General features: G+C 48.6%; 1 protein-coding gene across 1 annotated transcript; it reads left to right on the top strand.

The window, feature by feature from the left end:
- The first annotated feature begins 15,357 nt into the window (after positions 1-15,357).
- TSPAN16 (tetraspanin 16) lies at positions 15,358-27,164 on the top strand. Its single transcript, XM_047717070.1, is given in 7 exon segments — positions 15,358-15,581; positions 19,260-19,457; positions 21,945-22,019; positions 23,690-23,797; positions 25,548-25,613; positions 25,615-25,704; positions 27,118-27,164. Coding segments are annotated over 7 exon segments (627 nt in total). The 5' UTR covers positions 15,358-15,512; the 3' UTR covers positions 27,139-27,164.
- The last annotated feature ends 648 nt before the right edge of the window (positions 27,165-27,812 follow it).

Below are 27,812 nucleotides of genomic sequence, written 5' to 3'. Positions count from 1 at the left end.
GGCTGGGTATTTAAAAATTACAAACCTGCGAACCCTCAGACTCAGCAAGTCCCTTCCTAGAAATCCAGTCTTTACATTGGAAATGACGAGGACACACATGACTAAACGAGGTTGACGGAACAGTCAAGGTTGGAAATAATGATCCCCAAGGGTCTGGGTCGACGGCGCATGCGCAGCGGAGTAGGGCACGGCCTTACGGAGAGTGGGAATTCTCTTTCAATAAAAGACACAGTGAGGAGGGGCATCTATGCAGCGCATGGAACGGCCTGGAATGAGAAAAGCAGGGTGCAGATCAGGGTGTACAGAAAGCCGCCTTGGGCGTCAAATGTTAAGGAAAAATGTATGTGTATAGCCATCTTTACTTGATTTACTAGACACTCTCTTAAAAAAATTCCAAGAGGGGCTCCTGGGTGGCTCAGTGGGTTAAAGCCTCTGCCTTCAGCTCAGGTCATGATCCCAGAGTCCTGGGATCCAGCCCCACATCGGGCTCTCTGCTCCGCGGGGAGCCTGCTTCCTCCTCTCTCTCTGCCTGCCTCTCTGTCTACTTGTGATCTCTATCTGTCAAATAAATAAATAAAAATAAAATCTTAAAAAAACAAATCCGAGAAACTGGCGGGGCTGGGGTAGAGGGCAGGAAGGACGCTTTTCTTTCTTTCTTTTTTTTTTTTTAACTAAGAGACTTTATTTATTTATTTATTTTGGTGGGTGGGGGGAGGGGCAGAGGGAGAGGGTGAAACAGAATCTCACGCGGGCTCCCCGCCCTGCGCAGAGCCCCCCATGGGACTCGATCTCACGACCCTGAGATCACGACCTCAGCCTTTTAACCGATTGAGCCATCCAGGCCATCCAGTCCCCCCCACCCCCCCAGTAGATTTTATTTCTTTAAAAGAGGTTTCAGTCGGGGCGCCTGGGTGGCTCAGTGGGTTGGAGCCTCTGCCTTCGGCTCAGGTCATGATCCCAGGGTTCTGGGATCGAGCCCCGCATCGGGCTCTCTGCTCGGCAGGGAGCCTGCTTCCTCCTTTCTCTCTGCCTGCCTCTCTGCCTACTTGTGATCTCTGTCTGTCAAATAAATAAATAAAATATTAAAAAAAAAAAAGAGGTTTCAGTTGACAGGAAACAGCAAATAGTGCAGAGAGTTTCCGTGTGTTCCCCGCGCCCCACCCAGTTTCCTCCATTAGTAACATCTCCCTTTAGTGAGCGACATTTGTTGCAACGGAGAGGTCATTATGCACTGAAGTCCAGTAGTCCCCATTAGGATACACCCTGCGTGTCCTGCAATCTATGGGTCTGGATTGACAGAATGACACGTATCCACCGTAACAGGATCATACGGAATGGTTCCACCGCCCTGAAAATCCTCTGTGCCCCGCGGCTCACCCCACCCTTCCTCCCACCCCTGGCAACCACTGATCTTCTTAGCGTCTCCCTAGTTTTGCCTTTTCCAGAATGTCACATGTTTGGGATCATACCATACGTGGTCTTTTCAGTCTGGCTTCTTGCACTTAATCACAGGCAGCCTCCCTGTCTTTTCATGGTTTGAAACCGCATTTGTTTCTTGCTAAATAATATTCCAGGGTGGTTATCAGGGAGAAAAAAAAAATTCCAGGGACAGGCACTTTTCCCTGACGTCCATCATTACTTCAGCCGCAGTCTGGGCTCAGATTCTCGATCCCTTTGGTAGTGGGGACACTGAGACTGAGCGAGCTGCCCCAAGTCCCCAGAGCCCTCAGGCTGTCCGCTTTTCCCTGGACTGGTCCCTAAAGGACTTTTTCTCCGCCTGAGTTTCCTGTGCCATCTCTTTCACCATCGAAGCCCAAGTGTGGGTCCCGTGTGTAGGACGAACTCTGCAGGAACTTTCTCCCTGGCTTCCCAGGGCTCCGGGGGACACCTCACCTCTGTGACATGGGACTTCCGAGACGCATTCACCAGGTAACACAGCTGGGGTTCTGCAAGGTTCCAGCGACCCAGCTGACGAGTGGGAGACAATGGGTTTGAACCCATCTTCTAGAGGGACCCGATTGTCTCAGCCCAGACTGTTCCTTTATCTTCAGAAACCAGCTGTGCCAAGAAAAGGAGGTTAGACGGTCAGATGCTTGAGTTCGAATCCTGCACTCCCACTCCTGGCACCAGGCTTAAACGATTTTTGTTTTATGCTTATGAGAACAACTAAACTGAAAATACCGACAATACCAAATGCTGACAAGGATGCAGAGAAACTGGACGTCTCAGAGGCTGCGGGTAGTGATGCAAGATGCTGCAACCCTTCTGGAAAAGTTTGGTGGTTCTTAAAACACTAAACGGACAGTCATCACATGACCCAACCATCCCACTGCCACATATTTGAAAATGAAACCTGAGGAGCACCTGAGTGGCTCAGTTGGTTGAGCGTCCAGCTCTTGGATTCAGCTCAGGTCATGATCTCAGGGTCATGGGATCGAGCCCTGCATAGGGCTTTGAGCTCAGCACAGAGTCTGCTTGAGAGTCTCTCTTCTCCTCATCTCCCCCCTCTGCCCCTCTGCCCACTCTCTCTCTCTTTCTCTCTCAAATAAATAAAATCTTTAAAAAATATTTAAAAAGCGGGACGCCTGGGTGGCTCAGTTGGTTAAGCAGCTGCCTTCGGCTCAGGTCATGATCCCGGCGTCCTGGGATCGAGTCCCACATCGGGCTCCTTGCTCATCAGGGAGCCTGCTTCTCCCTCTGCCTCTGTCTGCCATTCTGTCTGCCTGTGCTTGCTCTCTCTCCCTCTCTCTCTGACAAATAAATAAATAAAATCTTTTAAAAAAATAAATAAATAAAAAATATTTAAAAAGTAAAAAATAAAAATGAAGGGGCGCCTGGGTGGCTCAGTGGGTTAAGCCTCTGCCTTCGGCTCAGGTCATGATCCCAGGGGTCCTGGGATCGAGCCCTGCATCCAGCTCTCTGCTCAGCAGGGAGCCTGCTTCCCCGCCCCTCCTCTGCCTGCCTCCCTGCCTACTTGTGATCTCTGTCTGTCAAATAAAAAAATAAAATCTTTAAAAAAAAAAATGAAGATTTCGGGGGTGCCTGGCTGGCTCAGTCAGTAGAGCACACAAGTCTTGATCTCGGGGTTGTGGGTTCGAGCCCCGTGTTGGCAGTAGATGACTTAAAAATAAAATCTTGGGGTGCCTGGGGGGCTCAGTGGGTTGAGCCTCTGCCTTCAGTTCAGGTCATGATCTCGGGGTCCTAGGATGGAGTCCTGCATTGGCTCTCTGCTCAGTGGGGAGCCTGCTTCCTCCTCTCTCTCTCTCTGCCTGCCTCTCTGCCTACTTGTGATCTCTCTCTCTGTCAAATAAATAAATAAAATCTTTACAAAAAATCTTTAAAAATAATAAAACCCAAGAGAAAATTTATGTTCACATAAAAACCTGTACATGATTATTTATAGAACTTTATTCATGATCACCAATAGCTGGCAACAATCCAATTGTCCCTCAACGGGCGAATGTGGAACAAACGGGCGTCCATGGGTACAATGGAATATTCTTCAGTAACAAAAAGGAACGAACTATTGATACAGGCCACAAAGCTTTGGGCTTAAATGCTTTATGCTGCAGTGAAAGAGGCCAGACTCAAAAGACTATATATTGTATGATGCCATTTATAGAACATTCTCAGAAAGACAGAACTCTAGTGTGGGAGCTCAGATCCGTGTTGGGCTGGGGCTGGGGGGAGGGGCTGACACAAAGGGGCAGCGTGAGGGAGTTTAGGGATATTGTGGAGTTTTGGAGCCAGCAGGACAGCAGATGATGATGACCCAGTAATCAGGAACATCATAGGGGCTCCCAGGCACCGGGGGAGCCATGAGGGCCTGTCTGACCCAGCTGGAGGGCATCTCAGAGGAGCGGGCATCGAAACTGAGACCTAAAGGCTGTATTGGTGGCAGGCAGGAGAACAGCCTGGCAGACAGTGGGAACAGCATGAGCAGAGGCTCCGAGGAGAGACATTCAGGAAACTGGAGCATTTATCTGACTGGAGTCCATAGGGTGTTTTTTGTTTGTCTTTTGGTTTTGATTCATCTGCTCTTGAGTTGAAAACTGGAGACTCGGCGTGGGTGGCAGGGCTGCCCTGGGATCCCACCCAGACAGCTCCAGGCCCGGTTCAGCCCTGTGCTGTGAACTCCTCCCAGCGTCGTTGCTCTCCCTGGTCTGCCATGCCCATTTTCCAGACGAGGAAACCACGCTTAGAGAAGAGGTCCTTTATCACCTGATGTGACCTTGAGGACAACTTTTGCACAGGATTAATCACTCAGATTCTGCGATCAGACAGGTCTGGGTTTGCTGAGCATGTAAAAAGGGTGGGAAAGTCCAGGAAGCCTGCCTGTGGAGGTGACCCTGGAGGCTGCAGGATGAAAAGGAGCATGGTAGATGTGGACCTTGTAGTTGAGATCCTGGCAAACACGACTCCAACATCCAGATGCCTTTGTTGGAGACTTCTCTCTGGAGGGTGCACAGAACCGGGGGGATCGTGTCTCAGAATCAACACCCCCTGGGAGTAGCCTTCAGCCAGTGGGGGTGATGGATAAACACCCCACTCCCTTGCCCTCAGGTGGGATGACCAAGATGCGTGTCCTGTTGTCTCCCAGTGGTCCCCAGGGGGACTGAACCCCCAGTTGCTTGCTGAGCTAACCTGCCTTAAACACCCCCCCCTTACAGGCTGCCTCCCCTTCTCAGTCTCATTTCCTTTCACAAACTGAATTATGTCACTCCAAATTTGTATGTTGAAGCATACTCCGCCCCCGTAACTCGGAATCAGACTGTATTTGGAGATAGGGTGCTTAAAGAGGTAATTAAGTTAAAACAAGGTCACATTAAGACAAAACCCTCTCAGGGTACAGAAGATGGTATAGGTAGAGAGTCTCGGGCATCTGGGATTAGAGGGCCCCTGCCAGCCATGCAGAGAGGAGACAGGGTGCTCTGCCGGGTTGCGGCCAGACCTCAGAGCCACGGAAGCCACAGTGTTTGCCCCAAAAACCCATGAAGAGAAGCTTCGGATGTGGGCGGGGCGATGCCACCCCAGAAGCCTCCTCTGCGGTTTCAGGCCACAAAGGAAGGTTGCAGCCCATTTCTTCCCAGCCACAAAGGAAACGGTTACTGGTTACTCATTTGGGGCTGGGCGGGCTTGACCTCAGCCATCTGGGCTGAGCGGGCAGGCGCTAAGTGCCTCCGGGCGTCTCCTCCTTCGTGGGTCTTTCTGATTTATTCCCGCGGACCGAGAGCTGACCTTGGCCGTCTTCAGCGCGCAGCCTCTCTTGGCACCCAGCTCAGAAGCAAAACACAATTCCTTTTAAAAATAGCTTTATTGAGGGACGCCTGGGTGGCTCAGTGGGTTAAGCCTCTGCCTTCGGCTCAGGTCATGATCTCAGGGTCCTGGAATCGAGCCCCACATAGGGCTCTCTGCTGGGCGGGGAGCCTGCTTCCTCCTCTCTCTCTGCCTGCCTCTCTGCCTACTTGTGATCTCTCTCTCTCTCTGTTAAATAAATAAATAAAATCTTTAAAAAAAAAAAAAAAGAAAGAAAGAAAGAAAGAAAAATGTCCTGCACCCATTAGCTGTCATTCTCCTATCCCCTGTCCCTTGAGCCCTAGGTTACCCCTAGCCCGCTATTTTGGACTCCTGTAAGACTACGGTGTTATATGTTGTATGTGGTGTTTTGCGTCTGACTCCTTTCACTTGGTGTCATGTTTTCAAGACTCACTCTCACTGTGTGGGAGCTTCCTTCCTTCTTGTGGCTAAATCACGTTCCATCATCCATGGAGGGACATTTGGGTTGTTTCCACCTTTTCCACCTTTTTTTTTTTTACGATTTATTTATTATTTTATTTATTTGAGAGAATGGGGGTGGGGAAGGGTGGGGGGGGAGCAGAGGGACAGAATCTCAAGCAGACTCTCTACTGGGCATGGAGCCCAATGTGGGGCTCCATCTCATGATCCCGATACCATGATCTGAGCCGAAATCAAGAGTTGGATGCTTGGGGCGCCTGGTGGCTCAGATGGTGGGGTGTCTGCCTTTGGCTCCAGTCATGATCTCCAGGTGGTGGGATGGAGTCTGGTGTCGGTGTCAGGCTCCCAGCTCAGCGGGGAGTCTCTTTCTCTCTCTGTCCCTCACTCCTCCCCCACCCCCCACCCACGCTCACACTCTCTCTGTTTGTCTCTCTCGCAAATGAGAGACAAAATAAAAATAAATAAGATCTAAAAAAAAAAAAAAAAGAGTTGGATGCTTAACCCACTGAGCTACCCAAACACCTCCGGATTGTTTCTGCCTTTGTTGGTTATGAATAACGGTGCTCAGAATATTCAAGTACAGGTATTTGTGGTGTATGTGTGGGTGCATATCCAGACAGACCCTATGGTAATTCTAGACTTAATGCCTTGAGGAAACGCAGGACTGCTTTCCCAGGGAGCTGCCCCAGTGCACAACCCGTCCAGCAGTGAATGCGGGAATTTCTCCACACCCTCATGTGAAAACACTTCCTGAGCCCATTTTGCAGATAACACTTTGGTATCTTGAGGCCAAGCAATGGATCACGCTCCCACAGCCAGACGCTCGAATGAAGAGTCATGGGTATTTTTCGAGCTCCTGCTGTGTACCAAGCACTGAACAGAGTAGACAGGAAAACTTGTGATTGTGAGGTGGGGCATGGAGAGGACCCAGATGGTTCAAAATAAGAAGTTATAAAGCTTAAAGTAAGGTAGACAAATCTGGAGGACTGTGCGGGACTAAGGGACTTGTACTAGGTCGCAATCAATTTCTACGACGTCTGGATGTTTTTACACTAAGCGTGGGTTACTTTTAACACTCTCTTAAAATCTTGGTAAAGTATATATCAGATAAAATTGGCTATTTGAACTAATTTTAAGTAATTCCGTGGTGTTAATTACATTCACAGAGCTGTGCCACCACACCCCGTTTCCAAAATTTTTCATTGCCCCAAGCAGTTCTGCTCTCCTGTAGCAATGACTTCCCATTCTCTGCGCTCCCCCTCTCTTCTACCCCGTCTCTGTAAGCCAGCCTCTTCTAGGTATTCGTATCTGTGACACTATAAAGCACAGCCTACTTGTGTGAAGAAAAATGGCCAGACTTCATTTTGGTTTTTAAATCTTTTTTCTTTTTTTTTTTTTCTTTTGTTAGAGAGAGAGTGCAAGCAAGCTGGGGAGGGACAGAGGGAGACAGAGAGAGAGAATCCCAAGCAGGCTCCAGGACCAGCAACACAGTGTCTGATGTGTGGCTCGATCCCTGGACCCCAAGCTCATGACCTGAACCAAAACCAAGAGTTGGACGCTTAACCCACTGAGCCAGCCAGGGACCCCTACTACTTCTTCTTCTTTTTCTTCTTCTTCTTCTTCTTCTTCTTCTTCTTCTTCTTCTTCTTCTTCTTCTTCTTCTTCTTCTTCTTCTTTTTAAAGATTTTATTTATTTATTTGACAGAGAAAGATCACGAGAAGGCAGAAGGGCAGGCAGGGGTGGGGGAAAGCAAGCTCCCTGTTGAGCAAGGAGCCTGATGCAGGGCTCGATCCCTGGACCCTGAGACCATGACCTGAGCCAAAGGCAGAGGCTTAACCCACTGAGCCACCCAGGCTTCCCTTCATTTTGTTTTTTAATAAAAGAAGCTGGCCCTGGCGTGGGTATTAAGGAGGGTACGTATTGCATGGAGCACTGGGTGTGGTGCATAAACAATGAATCTTGGAAGAACACTGAAAAAATAAAAAAATTTAAAAAATAAAAAGAAGTTAGGCATTGGTGCCAGCTGCCACACCTGCCCACATTAAACACATAAAAGTGTCATGTGAGGGCACCTGGGTGGCTCAGTTTGTTAAGCATCTGTTTTCTGCTCAGCATATGATCCCAAGGTCCTGGGATCGAGCCCCGCATTGGGCTCCTTGCTCAAGGGGGAGCCTGCTTCTCCCTCTCCCTCTGCCCCTGCCCCCGCCCCCACTTGTGCACATTCTCTCTCTCCCAAATACATAAATAAAATCATTAAAAAAAAGTATCAAGTGATGTCTTGATGGTCTTCAGGTGTTAGAAGGACTGAGGATGAAGGGTTAGAGGCCACCGCAAGCAGACTCCAGAAGCCAGGCCCAGGAGAAGGAGACAGCAATTTGGATATAAGGCCAGAATTCCAAGGGGACAGCTGGAAGGTCAAAGTCCCCTTTGGTTCATGGACGTCTGAGGACTTCCAGGCCCAAGGAATAAGGGGCTTACACTGGGGTCCACCAATAATGGACCAGGTTGCTTTGTTGGGTAGTGAGATCCTTGTCATCCCCGATCCAATGTTGTCATTGTCTGTTTACATGTCTGGGTCCCTCGAGTATCTGAGTCTGTGACGGGAGGGATAGCGACTGTTTGGTTTGGTACAGCAGTTGGTATCTACTGGGCCTCAATGGATGCTCCCTGAATGAAAAGTTTAATGCATTAGTGAACAGGCAGATTCCACCCATTGGGAAGGAGCCCCCGACTTTGGGCTCAGAAGACAGCCTTCAGATCTTAGTAGTGTGGCCTGGAACGCAAGGCTGCCCCCCCACTCTGCCCCCAGATTATTGACAGTAAAACGGAAGGACGAGAGTGCCTACCTCCAGAGACAGAAGAGTAAGGGCTCCAAGAATCGGACACACCAACTCCCTCGGTTCTTTAAAGAGACAACGACAGAAAAATAGTTGGCGTGCAGCCCGCAGAGGGAATTCTAGTGCTGGGTTGGATTGTTTTCCAGGATCCCTGAGATCATAGTAAGAGTTTTGGGCCAGAGCTGTTTTTTGTTTCTGCAAATTCTCTCTTACTTCTGTGGTCAAAGATTAGGTCGTGGTTTTCCGATATCTCAAAACTCCCACCAGACAGCAAGGAGCATCCGCTGAGATGGCGAGAAAACCCTTCCAGTGGTCCTGGTTGAAGACAGCACCTGTCATTCAGCCTGGGCACCTGTCCTTGGGTCTCCTGGGGTCTCCTTTTAAATCACAGCATTGTTCCATTTTTTTTTTTAAGATTTTATTTATTTATTTGACAGACAGATCACAAGCAGGCAGAGAGGCAGGCAGAGAGAGAGGAGGAAGCAGGCTCCCTGCTGAGCAGAGAGCCGGATGCGGGGCTCGATCCTAGGACTCTGAGATCATGACCTGAGCCGAAGGCAGTGGCTTAACCCACTGAGCCACCCAGGCGCCCCTGCATTGTTCCATTTTCTTAAAAACAGTTTTTTCCTGGGACGCCTGGGTGGCTCAGTCGGTAAGCGACCAGGTCTCGGCTTTGGCTCAGGTCCTAATCTCAGGGTTGTGAGATTGAGCCCTGTCAGCTCCCCACTCAGCGTGAAGTCTGCTTGGGATTCTCTCTCCTTCCCTCTGCCCCCCTCCCTGGCGCTCTCTATCTCTCTCAAATAAATAAACAAACAAATCTTCAAAAAAAAAAAAAAACCCACATTTTCCCCTACACACTGAAGGAATACATGCTCATCATAGGCAATTTGAGAACATTTTCAGAAAAGACCACGTAGGAACAAAAATAAGTTGTTCAACCGCTCACCAACGCTGATGCTTTTGTGGCTTTCATTCTGGATGTTTTTCTCTACAGAACAGGTATCTGCTCTGCTCTTTTCAAAAGTTATGATTGAGGGGGGTGCCTGGGTGGCTCAGTGGGTTAAGTCTCTGCCTTCTGCTTGGGTCATGATCTCAGGGTCCTGGGATCGGGACCCGCATCGGGCTCTTTGCTCAGCAGGGAGCCTGCTTCCCCTGCTCTCTCTGCCTGCCTCTCATCCTACTTGTGATCTCTCTATCAAATAAATAAAATTTTAAAAAAATTTTAAAAAGGTTATGATTGTTCTGAAAACCCAACTTTGGAATCTGCTGTGTTGGGATGGTTTTTCCTCACCATTGAACTTCCAAGGCTGTGATGGATTCTACATATATTTTATTTTTTAATAATTTTTATAATATTATTAAATAAATTAAATAATAATTTAATTTGAAAATATTTATTATTATGTAAAGATTTTATTTATTTATTTGACAGACAGAGATCACAAGTAGGCAGAGAGGCAGAGAGAGAGAGAGAGAGGAGGAAGCAGGCACCCTGCGGAGCAGAGAGCCTGATTTGGGGCCCGATCCCAGAACCCTGGGATCATGACCTGAGCTGAAGGCAGAGGCTTTAACCCACTGAGCCACCCAGGAGCCCCTGGATTCTATATATATATATATATATTTTTTTTTTAAAGATTTTATTTATTTATTTGTCAGAGAGAGAGAGGGAGAGAGAGCAAGCACAGGCAGACAGAATGGCAGGCAGAGGTAGAGGGAGAAGCAGGCTCCCCGATGAGCAAGGACCCCGATGCGGGACTCGATACCAGGACGCTGGGATCATGACCCGAGCCGAAGGCAGCCGCCCAACCAACTGAGCCACCCAGGCGTCCCTGGATTCTATATTTTAATGTAAGAGAGACTATGTGTATGTCCTCATGGGCAGAGAGCTGGACAGGGGTCCTGCAACCACCAAAAGGTCTATGTCGTGGTTAAGATTGAGACCCTGGGAACAAAATCTGACTTTTACCACTCTCTATATGTGACATCACCAAGGTGTTTAGACTTTCATGCCTCAGTTTATACATCTCTAAAATGGGGATTTATGATTTCATTTATCTCAAAACAGCCCTGGCCCCCAGTGAATAACTAGCAGAGAAGAGATTTCCATGTTTTTTCTTAGAGATTTTATTTATTTATTTGAGGGAGAGAATGAGCACCAGTGAGGGGAGGGGCAGAGGAAGAGGGAGAAGCAGACTCCTTGCTGAGCGTGGAGCCCCACGTGGGGCTGGATCCCAGGACCCTGAGATCATGATGGGGGAGAGCAGAAGGAGAGGATCTCAGGCAGACTCGACTAAGCAGGGAGCCCAACAGGGGGCTCCAACTCACGACCTTGATACCTGATCTGAGCTGAAATCAAGAGTCAGATGCTTAACCGACTGAATCATTCAGGCGCCCCAAAATTTCCATTTTCTTTCTTTTTTTTTTAAGATTTTATTTGTTTATTTGACCAACAGAGATCACAAGTAGGCAGAGAGGCAGGCAGAGGGAGAGGGGGAAGCAGGCTCCCCACAGAGCAGAGGAATACACCACGCTGCCTTCCCAGCAAGTTATAAAAAATCATACCTACGGTACTATATTTTTTACACAAAGTTACAAAACATGCTTGCAATGTTGTCTGCTTTGTCATGATTCACTTGTCCCATTTAGAAGGCATATGTGTTTTATGGAGTTTTCTGCATTTGTGTTCCATTTCCTCATTTTAAAAAAGACTTTAAAAAAAAGTCAAATTGGGGCACCTGGGTGGCTCAGTGGGTTAAAGCCTCTGCCTTCGGCTCAGGTCATGGTCCCGGTGTCCTGGGATCGAGCCCCACATCGGGCTCTCTGCTCTGCGGGGAGCCTGCTTCCTCCTCTCTCTCTGCCTGCCTCTCTGCCTACTTGTGATCTCCTCTGTCAAATAAATAAATAAAATCTTTAAAAAAAAAAAGTCAAATTACGCAAATGAGTTTGGAGCAAAAAACAGATGCCACCACCAGTGTTTTCTTTAAAAAAAAAATTTATTTATTTATTTGTCGGGGGAGGAGCGGAGGGAGAAGGAGAGAAAGAATCCCAGTCAGACCCCCTGCTGAACACACAACCAGGCACAGGGCTCGATCTCACGACCCATGAGATCATGAATGGAGCCAAAATCACAAGTGAGATGCTTAACTGACTGAGCTACACAGGCACCCCTTCTTCTTTTTTTAATTAATAGAGTTTACTTTTTTAAAGTTTTAGGCTTGAAGACTAATTGAATGTAAAGCACAGAGAGTTACGTGTTTCCTCTCTCCCCAACCTGCAGCTTGCCCTATTATTAACATCTTGCATTAATGATCAATTACTTCAAACCGATGGACCAGTATTGATAAATGAAGGTAAAACAATGTTCCTATAGATGGAACCTGATCCAATATGACTGGTGTCCTCATAGGAAGGATTAAGAGGCTGCCTGGGTGGCTCAGGCTATTAGGTGTCTGACTTTGGTACAGGTCATAATCTCAGGGTCCTGGGATCAAGCCCCATGTCCTGTTCTCCGCTCAGTGGGGAGTTTGCTGGTCCCTCTGCTCCTCCCCCTGCCTATGTTCTCTCTCAAATAAACAAAATCTTTTTTTTTTCTTTTTTAAAAAATTTTTTATTAACATATAATGTATTATTAGGCCCAGGGGTACAGGTCTGTGAATCGCCAGGTTTACACACTTCACAGCATTCACCATAGCATATAACCTCCAAATCTTTTTTTTTTTTTAAAGATTTTATTTATTTATTTGAGAGAGAGACAGTGAGAGAGAGCATGAGCTAGGAGAAGGTCAGAGAGAGAAGCAGACTCCCCGTGGAGCTGGGAGCCCGATGCGGGACTCGATCCCGGGACTCCAGGATCATGACCTGAGCCGAAGGCAGTCGTCCAACCAACTGAGCCACCCAGGCGTCCCTTTTTTTTTTTTTTTAAAGACGAATATTAAGAGACAGATTCTCCCGGAGGGAAGACCACATGAAGACCATAGAAAAGATGTCCATCAGCAAGCCAAGGAGAGAGACCTCAGGAAAAACTGACCTTTCTTTCCTGCTTTCTTTCCAGACTTTTCTGTTGGGTAGTATTTTCTGACTTCTCACCTCTGCCCCCAGTGATTATGACTAAAATAACTTAACCCATAAAATGGCCCCTTGTGAGGGTCGGATCCAGGTTTTGTAGGACCTAAATGCACAAATATATCAATGCTGTTGATTTTACATGAACAATCAACCAGGTGAACCTATCCCCTGAGGCTCCTATTGGTGGGCTCAGCATAATGGGATACTGGGGTGGGGGGAGGGCACCAACGTGTGTGTATTGTGTATTTAAGATGCTTGATTTTCTTGGTTACGGTGCTTTTGGAAAACATTTCCTAGGGACACCTTAGGTGGCTCAGTTGGTTAAGCATCTGCCTTTGGCTCAGGTCGTGATCTCAGGGACCTGGGATGGAGCTCTGCATTGGGCTCCCTGCTCAGTGGGGAGTCAACTTCTCCCTCTCCCTCTGCCACTCCCCCAACTCATGCTCTCTCCCTCAAATAAATACATAAAATCTTTTGAAAAATCTCCTAAAATATAACGAAAGAGACCAGGCGGGGGAGAAACGAATTAGGACTATCTTAACACACCTTAAGCTCTATTATTAGGCAAATATTGGAGTAGTTCTATTTCTACAATAATGTTTAAATGTTTTCCTAATGGTTCTGTAGCTTCCCTTCAAGAGAAGCTTTTCACGGTTTTCTAGAACCTCTGAACTATCACTGATAGATTGCACTAATTTTCTTTGTTTGTTTTTGCCAAGCATCTGACATTTTACAATTCGCCGGATGCTTGCACAATTTGTAATTCGCCAGATGCCTGCACAATTCTGTTTCTTCGCACCAATTCAGTTGGCGTGGGTTAGGGGGACTTGCAGGGTGCGTCACAGACACACTCCATTTCATCCCGCTGACCCGGGTGGGTCTGGGGCACCGAGGCGCACTTAGCGGTGGCTTGGCTGGGAGACTCTAGTAGGGACCCACGTAGGGCCGCGCTTTCCGCTGATGGCCGCCAGGGGGCGCGAGAGGCCGAGACGCACGCCAGTTCTTTGCTGGTAAGCCGAGGCGGGGCGGGGCGGGGGCGGGGCTTCCGCGCGGGGCTGCCGCGGGGGCGGGGCTTGGGGGAGGTACCTCACGCCTCCATCTAAGCGTCCTGTATTCCTCTGGCCTTGGCCGGGTCAGCTCTCCTTCAGCCTCCAGTGGGCCTCCCATCCTCCCCGCCCTTTTTTTTTTTTTTTTAAATTATTACTTTTATTTATTTATTTATTTGTCAGACAGAGATCACAAGTAGGCAGAGAGGCAGGCAGAGAGAGAGGAGGAAGCAGGCTCCCTGCCGAGCAGAGAACCCGATGTGGGGCTCGATCCTAGGACCCTGGGATCAGGGCCTGAGCCGAAGGCAGAGGCTTTAGCCCACTAAGCCACCCAGGTGCCCCCTCCCCGCCCTTATTTATCCTTCATTTTCCCGCCCTCTTTGAGCACCAACCCTTTCCTGTCCACTTTTGTCCACATTTTCAAGCCCTCATTTGCATCCCTGCATTTTCCCATACTCCCTTGCGCCTCCATTTTCTCACCCTCCAGTGCATCCTCATTTTCGGGCCCTCTGCACCTGGCTCTTGGGCTCTTTATTTCAGTGACCTTTTAGAGAAAGTCGTGAAAGGACACCCTCCTAGATGGGAACGTGACCCTCAGTCGGGGAGTAGATGGTCACTCCTACATGCAAATTTTTAGTTCCACATATTCCAAGAAGCAGATAATTTGACAAACATTCGTTAAATTAATTCAAATGTGTGTGCCGGGGGGCGTGTCTCGATGCCTACATGCACAATTTTTTTTTTTTAAGATTTTATTTGTCAGAGAGAGAGAGGGAGAGAGAGCAAGCACAGGCAGACAGAATGGCAGGCAGAGGCAGAAGGAGAAGCAGGTTCCCTGACGAGCAAGGAGCCCGATGTGGGACTCGATCCCAGGACGCTGGGATCAATGACCTGAGCCGAAGGCAGCTGCTTAACCAACTGAGCCACCCAGGCGTCCCTACATGCACAATTTTTCCTCTGAAATGCCTGCTACGCGCGTCTCATCAGGGCCCCGCTGATCAATGGCACTTGGACTCAAGGAAATTTGCTTCACCTGCTGTGGCTGAGCAGAGGGAGAAAGAAAAGGTTTTGGCGGGGAGTGGAGAGAGGGCCTGGAGTGGGGAGGGTGGAGCGCTGTCAGAGGTTCCCACCTTCATGTCTCTCTTGGAGTTTCAAAGCCCAGCCTTGACCTTGATCCCTGGGTCACCCTGAGCAGTTACCTTGTCCTCTGAGCCCCGTGAGAAGGGTGAGGATGAGTCACGTGAGCGAATGCGGAGGCAGAAGCTTGGGGGACCTGATGGCTTGTAGCCAGATCCTGCTTCCTGGAGCTCCTTCATTCATTCATTCCATATTGGTTTCTCGAGCAACTACTGTGTGCCAAGCTTCGGGAACACAACAGTGACTAGGGCAGAGCTCAGGACCCTGCCCACTTGGAGCCCCCAGTCTAGTGGGGGCATTAACTGCAAGAGCGGTCAGTGCTGAACGCTATGCCCACGGGGCCCAAGTGGCATCTGGAGGGTACCAGGGCAGCCCATCATGCCTTTTCTCCACCCCTGGTACAGCCTGTTTGGAGGATGAGGAACTGACAGGGGTAGCTCAGGGTACCTGCTTCCCGGACACGGGGAGCCTCGCTCTGGCATCCAATTGTGACGTGATAGAGGCTTATGACTGCAGAGGGGTGGCTGCTGGGGTGCCTCGCTGGCAGACGATCGGACAGCCAGGAGAGAGAGGGACAAGTCAGCCTTGGTGCCCCTGGTCCTAGACCTATACCATCAGGGGAAACAGGAGCCCTGAGGTTTATTCAGGAAGATGCTGACCTGAACATCTGGAACCCCCAGTCTGGCCAACATGGATGAAACGCACACTCTGTACTCTTCCCTGAAGAGACTGTTATCTTTCTTCAATGGCTTCAGAGTTGTAAGTATGTCACCACCCAGGCCCTGGGGCTTTGCAGCCCTTCCTCCGTAACTGGCTCCCTCAAAGACAGAAATAAGTTGATCCAAATTCACTGGCATCCAGATCGGTGGTCCCCGGGGAAGCAGGAAAGATGTAGGGCAGACTGACAAGGAGCAGGACACACTGGGAACAGGTGTAGGCTCTGTTCACCCAGAGTCAGTGAAATCAAGCACAGAGGCGTGTGATGGGGGAGGGGGGGCTGGGCAGAAGGGGCGGGGGTTGGGGCTGAGATTGGTGGCTGAAGAAGAGCTTGACTCTAGGTCAAATCCTGTAGGACACTAAGTTGTTTGGGAAGGACAAGATGGGGTGACTGTTAGGCACTTGGATGGCTCAGTTGTTAAGTGTCTGCCCTCAGCTCAGGTCATGATTCCAGGGTCCTAGGATCGAGTTCTGCCATCAGGCTCCCTGCTTGGCGGGAAGCCTTCTTCTCCTTCTACCTCTCCCACTCCCCCTGCTTGTGCTCTCTCTGTCAAATAAGTAAATAAAATCTTAAAAAAAAAAAAGAGGTAGTGGTTATTTTGGGGGGTCCTTTAAATTTTTCAAAACACCTTTTTTTCTTACTATAAAAGCAACCCAAAATGTTCATCGTTAACAAGGATTTGTTTTGGGGTGCCTGGGTGTCACAGTCAGTTAAGCAGCCAACTCTGGATTTTGGCTCAGGTCGTGATCTCCAGGTGGTGAGATAGAGCCTGCCCCCCGACCATGGGCTCAGCACAGAGCCTGGTTGGAATTCTCTCTCCCTCTGGCCCTCCCCCACTCATATGTGCTTTCTCTCTCTTTCTCAAATAAATAAATAAATCCTTAAAAGAAAAAAAAAGACTCTCAGGCTTCTGGGTGGCTCAGTTGGTAAACGTCTGCCTTCCGCTCGGGGTGTGATCCCAAGGTTCTGAGATCTAGTCCCTTATCAGATCAATGGGGAGTCTGCTTCTCCCTCTGCCCTTCCCCCTGCTCATGCCCCCTCTCTCTCTCAAATAAGTAAATAAAATCTTTAACAAAAAACAAATCTCTGGGGCGCCTGGGTGGCTCAGTGGGTTAAGCCGCTGCCTTTGGCTCAGGCCATGATCTCGGGGTCCTGGGATGGAGTCCCGCGTCGGGCTCTCTGCTTGGCCCTCTCTCTCTCTCTCTGCCTGCCTCTCCATCTACTTGTGATCTCTCTCTGTCAAATAAATAAATAAAATCTTTAAAGAAAAAAAAAAACAACAAAAAAACCCACAAATCTCTTCCTCTGCCCCTCCCCTCTTGAAAAATAAATCTTTTTTTCTTTTTTGATTTTATTTATTAGATTTTTTTATTTGTTTACTTGTTATTATTTGTTTATTAGAGTGGGGGAGGGGCCGAGGGAGAGGGAGAAGCAGGCTCCCCACTGAGCCAGGAGTCAGAGGTGGAGCTCAATCCCAGGACCCCGAGACCGTGACCTGAGCCAAGGGCAGATGCTGAACCAACTAAGCCACCCAGGCTCCCCTAAAATAAATCTTTAAAAAAAAAAAAAAGGCAATTGTTTTGATAGCAGAATGGCATTAAGGAAAGGTCACCAGGAAAAAGGAGGCTATTAAATATCACTCCTCATCTTGTTACTGGTGTTATAACATTTTCATGGGAATTAAATGAGATAGAACATTTAAAGAGCTTATGCCTATCATGGGAACAGTGCTGAATAAATACCATCACCACTTTCACACCCTTCCAGATTTTTCTATATACCTTTTAAAAACAGCAAAATGAACACAGGAAAGCTATTGCTTTACGATCCACTTTTTCCCTTTAAAAAAATTTAACTTCCCCTCCTTTTGGATAGATTTCATTTTTAGGGTCATGGCACAATTGAGCAGAAGGTACTGAGATTTCCCATATACCCCTGTTCCACACATGCACAAGCCTCCCCCATCAGCAACACTCCCCCTGGAGCAGTAAGTTTGCTACAATTCAATCGATCACCCAGAATGCATAATTTTCATTAGAGTTCACTCTTGGTGTTGTACATTCTATGGCTTTTGACAATGAATCCACCATTTTAGTATTTATGGAGTAGTTCACCATATAATGGTGCTCTGTGCTCCACCTGTCTTCCCTACCTCCCCACTCACCCCTGGCGACCACTGGTCCTCTACTGTCTCCATAGTTCTGCCTTTTCCAGAATGACATATACTTGGGATCGTACGCCGCATAAGCTTTTCAGATGGGCTTCTCTCATTCACCAATATGATTGTGAGTTTCCTTCATATATTTTCACGGCTTGATGACTCATTTATTTTTAGTGCTAATAGTCCCTTGAATGTACCAAGTTTATCCATTCACCTGCTGAAGGCTGTCTTGGTTGCTTTCCAGTTTTGGCAATGATGAATAAAGCTTCTGGAAACTTCCATGCGCAGGCTTTTGTGTAAACATTAGTTTTCAGCTCAGTTGCATAAATACCAAAGAGCGCGACTGCCATACTGGTAAACATTCTCCTCCGACAATAAGGGTCAGACAACTACAGCCTTGTAAATAGAGAGATAAATGGATAGATTGCTATTATTTATTTGTAAATGAAATCTATTTGTTTATGAATTGTGCATGGCTGTCTTTAAGCTATGCTGACAGAGCTGAGTTGTTTCAACAGAGGCCTATGGCATCCAAAACTCACAATATCTGGGGCTTTGCGCGCACCGCGCGTAGACACACACACACACATACACACCCACACACACAGACTGCCAAACCTTGTCCTAGAGCATCATTTGAAAAAACTGTCTAGAGGGGCACCTGGGTGGCTCAGTTGGTTGAGCAACTGCCTTTGGCTCAGGTCGTTATCCTGGAGCCCCAGCCCCAGGATCGAGTCCCACATCGGGCTTCCTGCTCGGCAGGGAGTCTGCTTCTCCTGCTGACCTCTCTACTCTCATGCTTTCTTTCTCTCTCAAATAAATAAAATCTTAAAAAAAAAAAAAAAGAATTGGTAGTAACTCTTAAAAAAAAAAGAAAAAACTGTCTAGAGTCCCATTGCATGGCTGTGCCGTGATTTACCTACCCAATCTGTATTATTGATTGCTTCAGGTAGTTTCCTCCCTGAGCATTCTAATGCTGAGGTATGTATGTATGTGTCTATGAGGATATCAGATATTATGCTGAATATCTACAAATGTAAATTCTAGGTAAAGGGTTTTATTGTAAAATCTTTAAGATTTTAGGGCGCCTGGGTGGCTCAGTGGGTTAAAGCCTCTGCCTTCGGCTCAGGTCATGGTCCCAGGGTCCTGGGATCGAGGCCCGCATCGGGCTCTCTGCTCAGCGGGGAGCCTGTTCCTCCTCTCTCTCTCTGACTGCCTCACTGCCTACTTGTGATCTCTCTCTCTGTCAAATAAATAAATAAAAATCTTTAAAAAAAATTAAAAAAATAAAATCTTTAAGATTTTAAATATGAATCACAAAGTGTCCTTCCGCATGCCCTCCCCCTTAAAAAAGCTTGATGTCTGGCAACAGTATATAAGAATGTCTCTCCACATCCTCACTAACTCTGGGTATTAACATTTTTTAATGTTTTTGCTGATTTTATTGGCCTTTGCTCTTCCCCTCCCACCACACCCCCCCGCCCCCACACACCCTGGGAGAGTTCTATTTGTATACAACTAACAGACTATCTTTTCCTGTCTGATTTCTGTCCTAAAGATGTCTGGTGTGATCCTCATTGGCCTGGGCATCTATGTCAAATTCAGAGAGGCTGTCCTGGCAAAGGTCCTTGGGCTATCCTCTGCATATCTCCTTAACACTGGCTGTCTGCGCCTGGCAGTGGGCTGCCTCACGGTACTGCTTGGCTTTGTTGGGTGGTATGGAGCAACCAGAGAAAATAGAGGCACTCTCTTGTTTGTAAGTTAGATCTGCACCCATCCCCCCAAACTCCCACCCCACCCCCAGGTGAATCCTTCCTTGCACTTATTACAAACCCCTGCCATCAGCATCCCCTATTTTTCAGTGCTTGTGATGTCTCATAGGATGGCATCAGATCCATCCATCTTTTCCTTCATGATATATCTCGCTTAGAACTCCTCCCCTACCCCAGGCCATAACATTATAGTCTCCCAGGTTTTCTTCCCATAATTGGAAGTCTTGATTTCTCACTTTGAGCTCTTTGGCTTTTGGGAGTTTGCTTATGTGTGTGTGGTGTGAGGTAGGGGTCAGTCCTCTCCTGCCTACACTAATTTCCATTATCCTTGGGTCTTTCCTGGGCACACTGCTCTGTTCCATCGGCTCATGTGTATGTGTTCCCACTAAAACAACACTGTTGCTATCATCGTGTCTGCATTAGCACATGTTCAAGTACATGAGATATGAAAGTTTGGAGCACGAGCAAGCAGACAGCGTGTTGCCGATTTTACGCATCTTGCTTATTCTCACATGTAGCCGTGGCTAACTCCCCAAAGGCCAGCTCCCAGCTTCCCCATTCCTATTTCCCTTAGAATTTTGTCTGAGTGGATTATCCCACCTTAGGTAAAATTTGTCTCCAGCATTTTTTGTTTTCCTTTCTTATTGTGTTACTGTAAAACTCTGGTTATTTCAATTTGAGGTTTCAGGGAGATCCTTAGTGGGGTCACCTTTCAGAGAATAAACAACCTTCACTGTTAAAAGCACCCTGCCCCCACCCTCCTTCTCCCTGAAGCTTTATCATCTCGTTTTTTCTTAATGACTCCACTCAGCAAATATTTATTGGACAGGTCCTGTGCCTGAAAAATTCCATTTCATTTTCAATAAGACGTGGACACTATTTTATCCATAGTTTAGCTTGGAGGAATCAAAGAGTCCTCATCCCCTACGTCCAGCCCACCAGAGAATCTGATCGATTTTACCCTTTACACCCATCCCTCCAAAGTCTCTGAGATCTCATTCAGAAAAGCAAAATTGTTTTTTATGGTGTTGGGAGCCACAGAGGATTCTGAGCACAGGAGGGACGCGCCGGGACTCAGGGGCTCACATGCGCCCTCTGGTGGTCATTAGGGGAACAGAATGTGGGGTATGAGGGCCCGACTGAGAGACCAGGGTGGAGGGACTGTGCTGGTCTAGGTGGGAGACAGTGGGGGCTGGGCCGAGTGAGGCTGTGAAGCCGGGGAGAAGTGGGCAGATTAGAGACAGATTCTGAAGATGAGACCTGTAGGCCATATGGACTCCTGGATATCTATCCAGCCACCTTGGTCACCTAGAGGCACGAGGTAGTAATATTAATATTAATCCCCACAATCTATTACATGAACCACTTGTCGGGGGTCCCACAACTGCTAAGCCCTGCATCCATGTTTGTCCTTGTGGGCCCTGGCATCGCCAGGTGTGTATCCACAGCGTGTTCCTGCCTTTCCATATCAGGACTAGATAAGCCCAGCCATGGGATGGTCTGGCAACTCAGAGCCTCAATTAGCAAAGAGATTTTTTTTTAAGAGTTTATTTTTATTTATTTGACAGAGAGATCACAAGTAGGCAGGGAGGCAGACAGAGAGAGAGGAGGAAGGAGGCTCTCTGCTGAGCAGAGAGCCCGATGCAGGGCTCGATCCCAGGACCCTGGGATCATGACCCGAGCCAAAGGCAGAAGCTTTAACCCACTGAGCCACCCAGGTGCCCCAGCAAAGAGATTTTAATAATCATAATCAACTAGATGAAAGGAGAGCCAGGAGCTGACCTGCTTTGCCCCCATCTGGCCTCCAGACGATCTCCAGAACTTACTGATGCCCCTTGAGCTGGTCCCATGCTCACATTGTATCTATGGGGAAACTGAGGCCCAGACTGAGCAGCAGGTTGATGGGTGACTTCAAGACATCCCCTCTGCTGGCTGTCTTTCTCATCTTTTACCATGGGGCTTATGAATTTTGTCTGAAACATAGGCCAGCAAACATAAGTTCCTTCCGCCTCCCCACCAACCCTGCAGCCACCGACCTCTCACCCAGCATCTTCCCTACAGCACCCCCCCCCCATTTGCAAGAGTTCTCGCCTGCTTCTCCTCCCCTCCTCCTGTGTCCATTCTGTCCTTTCCACCGACCCTCCTGTATCACCACGGGTGCCGGCTGTCAATGCGCAGAGCCTTTACTGACCTGGAGGTCCCCTCCTAGGGTCTCCCTGGTGCCCAGAAAATGCAGGACATGAAATGGAGCTCCAGCTAGTGGCTCCAAGAACACCTCAGTGCCAGCATCCTGCACGACATGCAGGAAAACGCCCCATGAAAGAAAGCAGCTCCACATCCCACCAGGTGCTGAGTTCTTACAAACAGAAGAGGCTGCAAGGCCTGGGGTTGGGGGAGGGACAGTCCCCACCCCTGCAGGGACACTGGCTGAGCAGGTTTCCAGCCTCCTCCAGCCCCTCTGTGTCTTCCAGTGTCTCCTGTCCATGGTTACCATTCTCATTGTTGACATCATAGTTGTCGCTGTGGTCCTTGCCCTATTCCACATTGTTCCACATTGGCCGCTGTTCCCACCCCACATTAGAAAGAAATCCAGTCGATAGAAGCACTGCACCTCCCCCCAGAAGCCATCCACGGGGTGATACCTGGCCCATGGGTCCCTGGGGCCGGAGATTGGGTCTCCAGACATGGGACGAAGAACCAAAACCCTCCACCGTCCCCTCAAGGGGTCCAGGAAACGGGCCGAGTTAATTTCATTCACCATCTCCCTGGCGCTTGGTGGCGAAGCACTGGGCAAAGCTGTGAAAGGTGCTGGGGTTTTGAAAGGTGTCAGAAGCAGAGGGCTGTTGAGCCAAACCCGCCAAAATGACAAAGCACGGATGCTTTGACCCAGCTATCCCATCCCTAGAAATCATCCAAGGATTTGCTCGCTGGGGCCCAGAAGGACATATATACCAGGATAGGCAGGAGATTGTAAGCATCAGTAGAAGGGTGGTTCATTTATACTGACGTTCTTGGATTATTTGAGAGGGGATCCCAAGAGGGACCTGGAGGGACAGGGGGGAAGTGAGGCAGGGAAGGGAACGCTGCCCATAAAGGACGCCCCTGCAGGCAGGTGGGCTCAGCCCTGTGGGGGGAGGGGGCATCTGGGAGCAGCACTGAACAGGGGGCTGTTTTCCCACTCTACTGGCGAGTGAGCTGCAGTACTGATTCATCGCCCATCAGTGTTGCTTGAGGGCCTACGTGGGCTGAGAGGCCACAGGGAGCCCTTGGCTGCTGGCAGCGGGAAGCCAGACCCATGTGCCCAGAAATGACAAATCCCACTGGCACCAGGAGCCACTGCTAGTCTTGCTAACATCAGCCAGACACGGAACCACGAGAATAGGATAAAGCAGGGAGAAGGATAATGAGACTACGCTTTGCTTTGACACACATCGAATATCTCTTTGGGGACACAGGAAACAGTCACCGTCCCCGTAGTGGAGTGGGAGGAACTCGTTGGCTGGGAGAAAAAGGTGGGAGGGAGACTTTCTGTCGTCTACCCCTCTGTGCTTTGTGGATTTGGAACACATGTGACTATTTACCTCATCCAGAAAACTTTTTAATTTAGACCTTGATTTAAAAAATAGAACATGAAATTTGCCCCTTTTGTGCAGTGATTGATTCAGTTGCTAAAGATGATCTTCAAATCTTTAATTGCATTCCAGCCAAATGGGGGGGGGGGCGGAGCAGGCATGTGGGTGATTCAGAAGAGCAGATGATTCAAGTTTGTGGTGGGTACGACCAGATGCACGGAGCTCGAGACCCACGCTCTTCCCCCTGTCCCTCTCTCGGGGGTGATGGCAGCCAGAATTTGTCCTCCTCCAGTGCAGACTCATAGCTGGGGGCGGGAGGGGGGGATTGTGAAAGAAGTAAAAGAAAGCAGAAGGGAGGGCACCTGGGTGGCTCAGTTGGTTAAGTGGTTAAGCATCTGCCTTGGGCTCAGGTCATGATCTCAGGCTCCCAGGTTCGAGCCCCACATTGGGGAGTCTGCTGATCCTTCTCGCTCTGCCCCTCGCCCGACCCATTCTCTCTCTTTCTCTCTCTCTGAAATAAATAAAGTCTTAAAAGAAAGAAAGCAGAAGGGGAACCCCACCCACCTGCTCTGTCCCCAGGAAACCTCCCCACAGGGGGCACCTTGCTGTTTTGTGGGCCCATCACTTCCAGTTTCATCTATGAGGTTCAAGAAATGGCCTTGGAGCACATCTTCGCGACCCTGAGGAAGAATTACAGAGGTTACGATGAGCCAGATGACTGTTCCACAGAATGGGACTTGGTCACGGAGAAGGTGAGCTCCATCCACATCCTGGGTGTGTTATCATGGTACAAGACCCCTCACATAAACTGGCATTCTTTTTTTTTTTTTAAGATTATTTATTTATTTGACAGAGATCACAAGCAGGCAGAGAGGGAGGCAGAGAGAGAGGAAGGGAAGCAGGCTTCCCTGCTGAGCAGAGATCCTGATGTGGGGCTCAATCCCAGGACCCTGAGATCATGACCTGAGCCAAAGGCAGAGGCTTTAACCCACTGAGCCACCCAGGCGCCCCATAAACTGGCATTCTTAACCATCTTTAAGAGTCCAGTTCAGGGATATCAAGTACATTCATGTGGTTATGCGACCATCACCACCCTCCACCACCTCCGACTCACCATTCTACTTCCTGTCCCTGTGAATGTCACTCCGCTGGGGATCTCATGGAATGGAATCCTGCAATATTTGTCCTTTTGTGATTGGCTTATCTCACTGAGCATAATGTCCTCCAGGTTGTAAGCATGGGTCAGAATCTCCTTCCTTTTTAAGGTGGAATCACCTTCCATTGTACAGAGATATACCACATTTGATTCATCCATTCCCCTATCGATGGACACTTCAGTTATTCCCACCTTTTATCTATTGTGAACATTGCGCACGAACATGGGCATACACTTATCTCTTCAAGTCTCTGTTCAGTTCTTTGGGGAATGCATATGGGAATGAAATTGCTGGGTCATCTGATATTTCTCTGTTTAATTTTTTTCAGGGATTTCCATACTGTTTTCCACCGCAGCTGAACCATTTCACGTTCTCATCAACAATGCACAAGGGTACTAGTTTCTCGGCACCTTTGCGAACATTTGTTATTCTCTCTCTCTCTTTTTAAAAATTTTATTTATTTATTTGACAGACAAAGATCACAAGTAAGCAGAGAGAGGGAGGGGGGAAGCAGGCTCCCCGCCAAGCAGAGAGCCTGATACGGGTGGGGCTCAATCCCAGGACCCTGAGACCATGACCTGAGCCGAAGGCAGAGGCTTAATCCTCTGAGTCACGCAGGCGCCCCCCCTCTCTCTTTTTTAATAACCATCCCCCTGGGGTGGGAGGCGGCAGCGTTTACTTCTTGAGTCTTGGTGTTTAAGGAGCAGGACCTGCCTGCCTGTGTCATCGGAAGCTCCTGAGGCAGGTAGTTTAGAAGGGGCTCCTGGGGCCAGGGAGAGTTTGGAAGGAAAAAGCATTGTCTGTCTCTAGGATTGTTTCAACTCTGAGTTTTGGGTACAGGAATGCTGTGGGGTCGTGGGCAGGCTTGGGAGGCAGCCCACGATGGGTAGGGGGCTTCTGGCATCCCAGTTTTGGCCGCTGAGGCTTGAGATGGTGGAGAACATGTTTCATTCATTCTTATAGCCCTTCTGCTAATCTTTAGTGAGCACCTACTGTGTGCTGGGCACTATTCAGGGCTCTGGGGACAGAGTGAGGGAACCAGTGTGACTGGAGCTGAGTGAGTAAGAGGGAGGGTGGGGGCAGATGAAGGCCTAGGGGCGACTGGGTAGGCAGATCGTGCTGGGCCTTGGAGGCCATAGTGAGGCATTCTGCTTTTACCCCAAGTAAGATGACAGCCATGAAGGGTTCTGAGCCATGATGGGCTCGAGTAAGGGAGGCTTTCGGCACAAGCCCCAGAATAGCATGATTGCTCTAGACAGTAGCCATGGTGACCGTGATTTCTATTGTTTTTTATTATTTTGATATTTGAAAGGGAGTTTTCAAGTGATTATTCTCCTCTCTGCAGTGGAAGTGCCGTGGGGAGAAGAACTACACAGATCGTTCTGTCTTCTCCTTTGAAATGACAACTGGTTGGTTACTCCTGCCCCAGGAGCCGTGGTAAATCCATCAGGACCACAGCCTGTGATGGGCGCAATGTGTCCACAGACATCACCCACGAGGAGGTAACTCGAGACTTTGTTGGGTATCATCTAGGTAGACCCCAAGGGCTGGTGACTTTTAGAAAAATTGCGTATTTGCCGGAACCCCAGCGAGAGGGGTCAAGAGCTAAAGAGAACAACCGTCATTGGGTGTTCACTTCATTCTGACTACACAGCCTTGGGGGCTCAGTGTTCCTGTCTTCATGTCTCCTATGGGGAAACTGAGGTTCAGGGAGGGGACAGTTCAATGTCAGTTTAGGTGGCTTTGGTGGAGCTGGGTTTGGCCTGAGTCTGTTCCTTGGGCTACACTGCCTGCCTTACAGAGGGCTTAAAATATAGTAGTAATGATGAACAATGATCATTTTGGGAGAGTAATAGCTCCCACAGGGTCAGATGGTCACTTGGTGAATCCCGTCCCCATTGCATATCATGAGGTGGGGAGTGCTTTTCTCCCATTTTATAGATGAGGAGACTGAGGCACAGAAAGTTTCCCAGCACTTACTCACCACCTGACAGTGTTATCGCTGTTTTATTACCTGTGCTTACCACTCAAATGGTAGCCCCACCAAGGCAGGAATTATATCTATTTTGTACATTGCTGGGTTCCCAGTGCTTAGCTCACAGGAGACACTTAATCAATGCATATTAAGTAAAGGGGGCATTGAACCCGGTCAAGCTCAAGGCAACTCAAGCTTCCAGAACCAAGAATTGCCAGGGGCCTAGAAAGGGGAGAATGTTTGTGACTGCAGGGGGGGAAGTGGAGGCCCCATCGCCCCACCCACTGTGTCTGGTCTCTTAATTTCTCTGAAACTGACTCTTCACCCACAAAACAGAAAAAGGAATAGTACCCACCTCATGAGGTTAGAGTGATAAATAAGTGAGAAAACACATGTAAATAGCTGAGAAGGTGCTAGATACATGTTAGCCTTTCTGTTCATATGTAAAGAGCACCCAGAAATAACTAACAGTCACTGAATACTGGCTCTCAGACCACTGTTATGTACTTCATGTAGATTTTTTTTCTCTTGATCCTCTCAAAAATCTTGGGTGGGAGATCCAGTGGGTCCCGTTTACAGTTGGGGAAACTGAGGCACAAAGTGATGTGTGACTTCTCCAGGGTCACACAGCTAGCAATAACTTGGGACATCTGGTCATACTCTTATTCACCACACTTGGAGGTCACAACAGATAGATACTGGGGAGTAAGTGTATGTTCTAGGTGAGGCGAGGGAACAAGGAGGCCAGGGAAGATAGGGGAAGCAGTCAAGTGAGAAGGAGCCAAGATCCTTGTGGCTTTGTCCCCTTCTCCTGCCTGAATCTGAGAGGAATTTCATTGGCTCAAGGGGTGGGGCTGATGGGAACTTGGGAGTCCAGAAGCCCTTAGCCAGGTCCTGCCTGCTTTGATATTTGTACCCTCAGGGACTAGACAATAATCAAGACTGTTCCCTCAAGGTCTAGACAATAACCAAGACTTTGAGCTTCAAGGTCTAGACAATAACCAAGACTTTGAGCTTCAGCTTGAATGGGGGCTCACTGGAGGCAGCAGTGATACAGGTAAGGTCTAGGACCTTTGGAACACACTGAGCTCTTTTACTGAGCACCTACTGTGTGCCAAGCACTGTTCTGGCCCCTGGGGATTTCTGCCATTCAAGCGGGCATGGGGGACAGATGATCGTTTCAGTTAAAGATTCCTTCTGGGAAGGGAGTAAAGCAGGGTGACACGATCGGGAAGGGAATCAGGGAGGACTTCCTTGAGGAGGTGACATTTGACCAGTGACCTGAGGAGATGAGGGATAACCATGTGCCTATCTGGGAGAACCTGGAGGAAACAGCTGGTGCAAAGGCCATGAGGTAGCAATACACTTGGCTTATTTTGGACCAGGGGGGAGGCCCCTGTAGCTGGGGCAGGGTAAGTGAGAAGAAGGGTAGGGGGAGATGAGGGCAGGGAACTGATAAGGTAGATCATAAAAGACCTTGTAGGGTGCAGAGAGGGGTTTGACGTTTATTCTGAGTAGGATGGAAAGCCATTAGAAGAGTTTTAACATTCACTTTTTCACTCCACAAACCTTATTGAGCATCTCCTTTGACCAGGTGTTGTTGTAGGTAGAGTAGATACAACAATGAACTCCACA

This window comes from Lutra lutra, chromosome 1 (genome assembly GCF_902655055.1).
Source record: "Lutra lutra chromosome 1, mLutLut1.2, whole genome shotgun sequence".
In the NCBI taxonomy this organism is placed as follows: Eukaryota; Metazoa; Chordata; class Mammalia; order Carnivora; family Mustelidae; genus Lutra; species Lutra lutra.
This window is presented reverse-complemented; position numbering and strand designations above follow the sequence as displayed.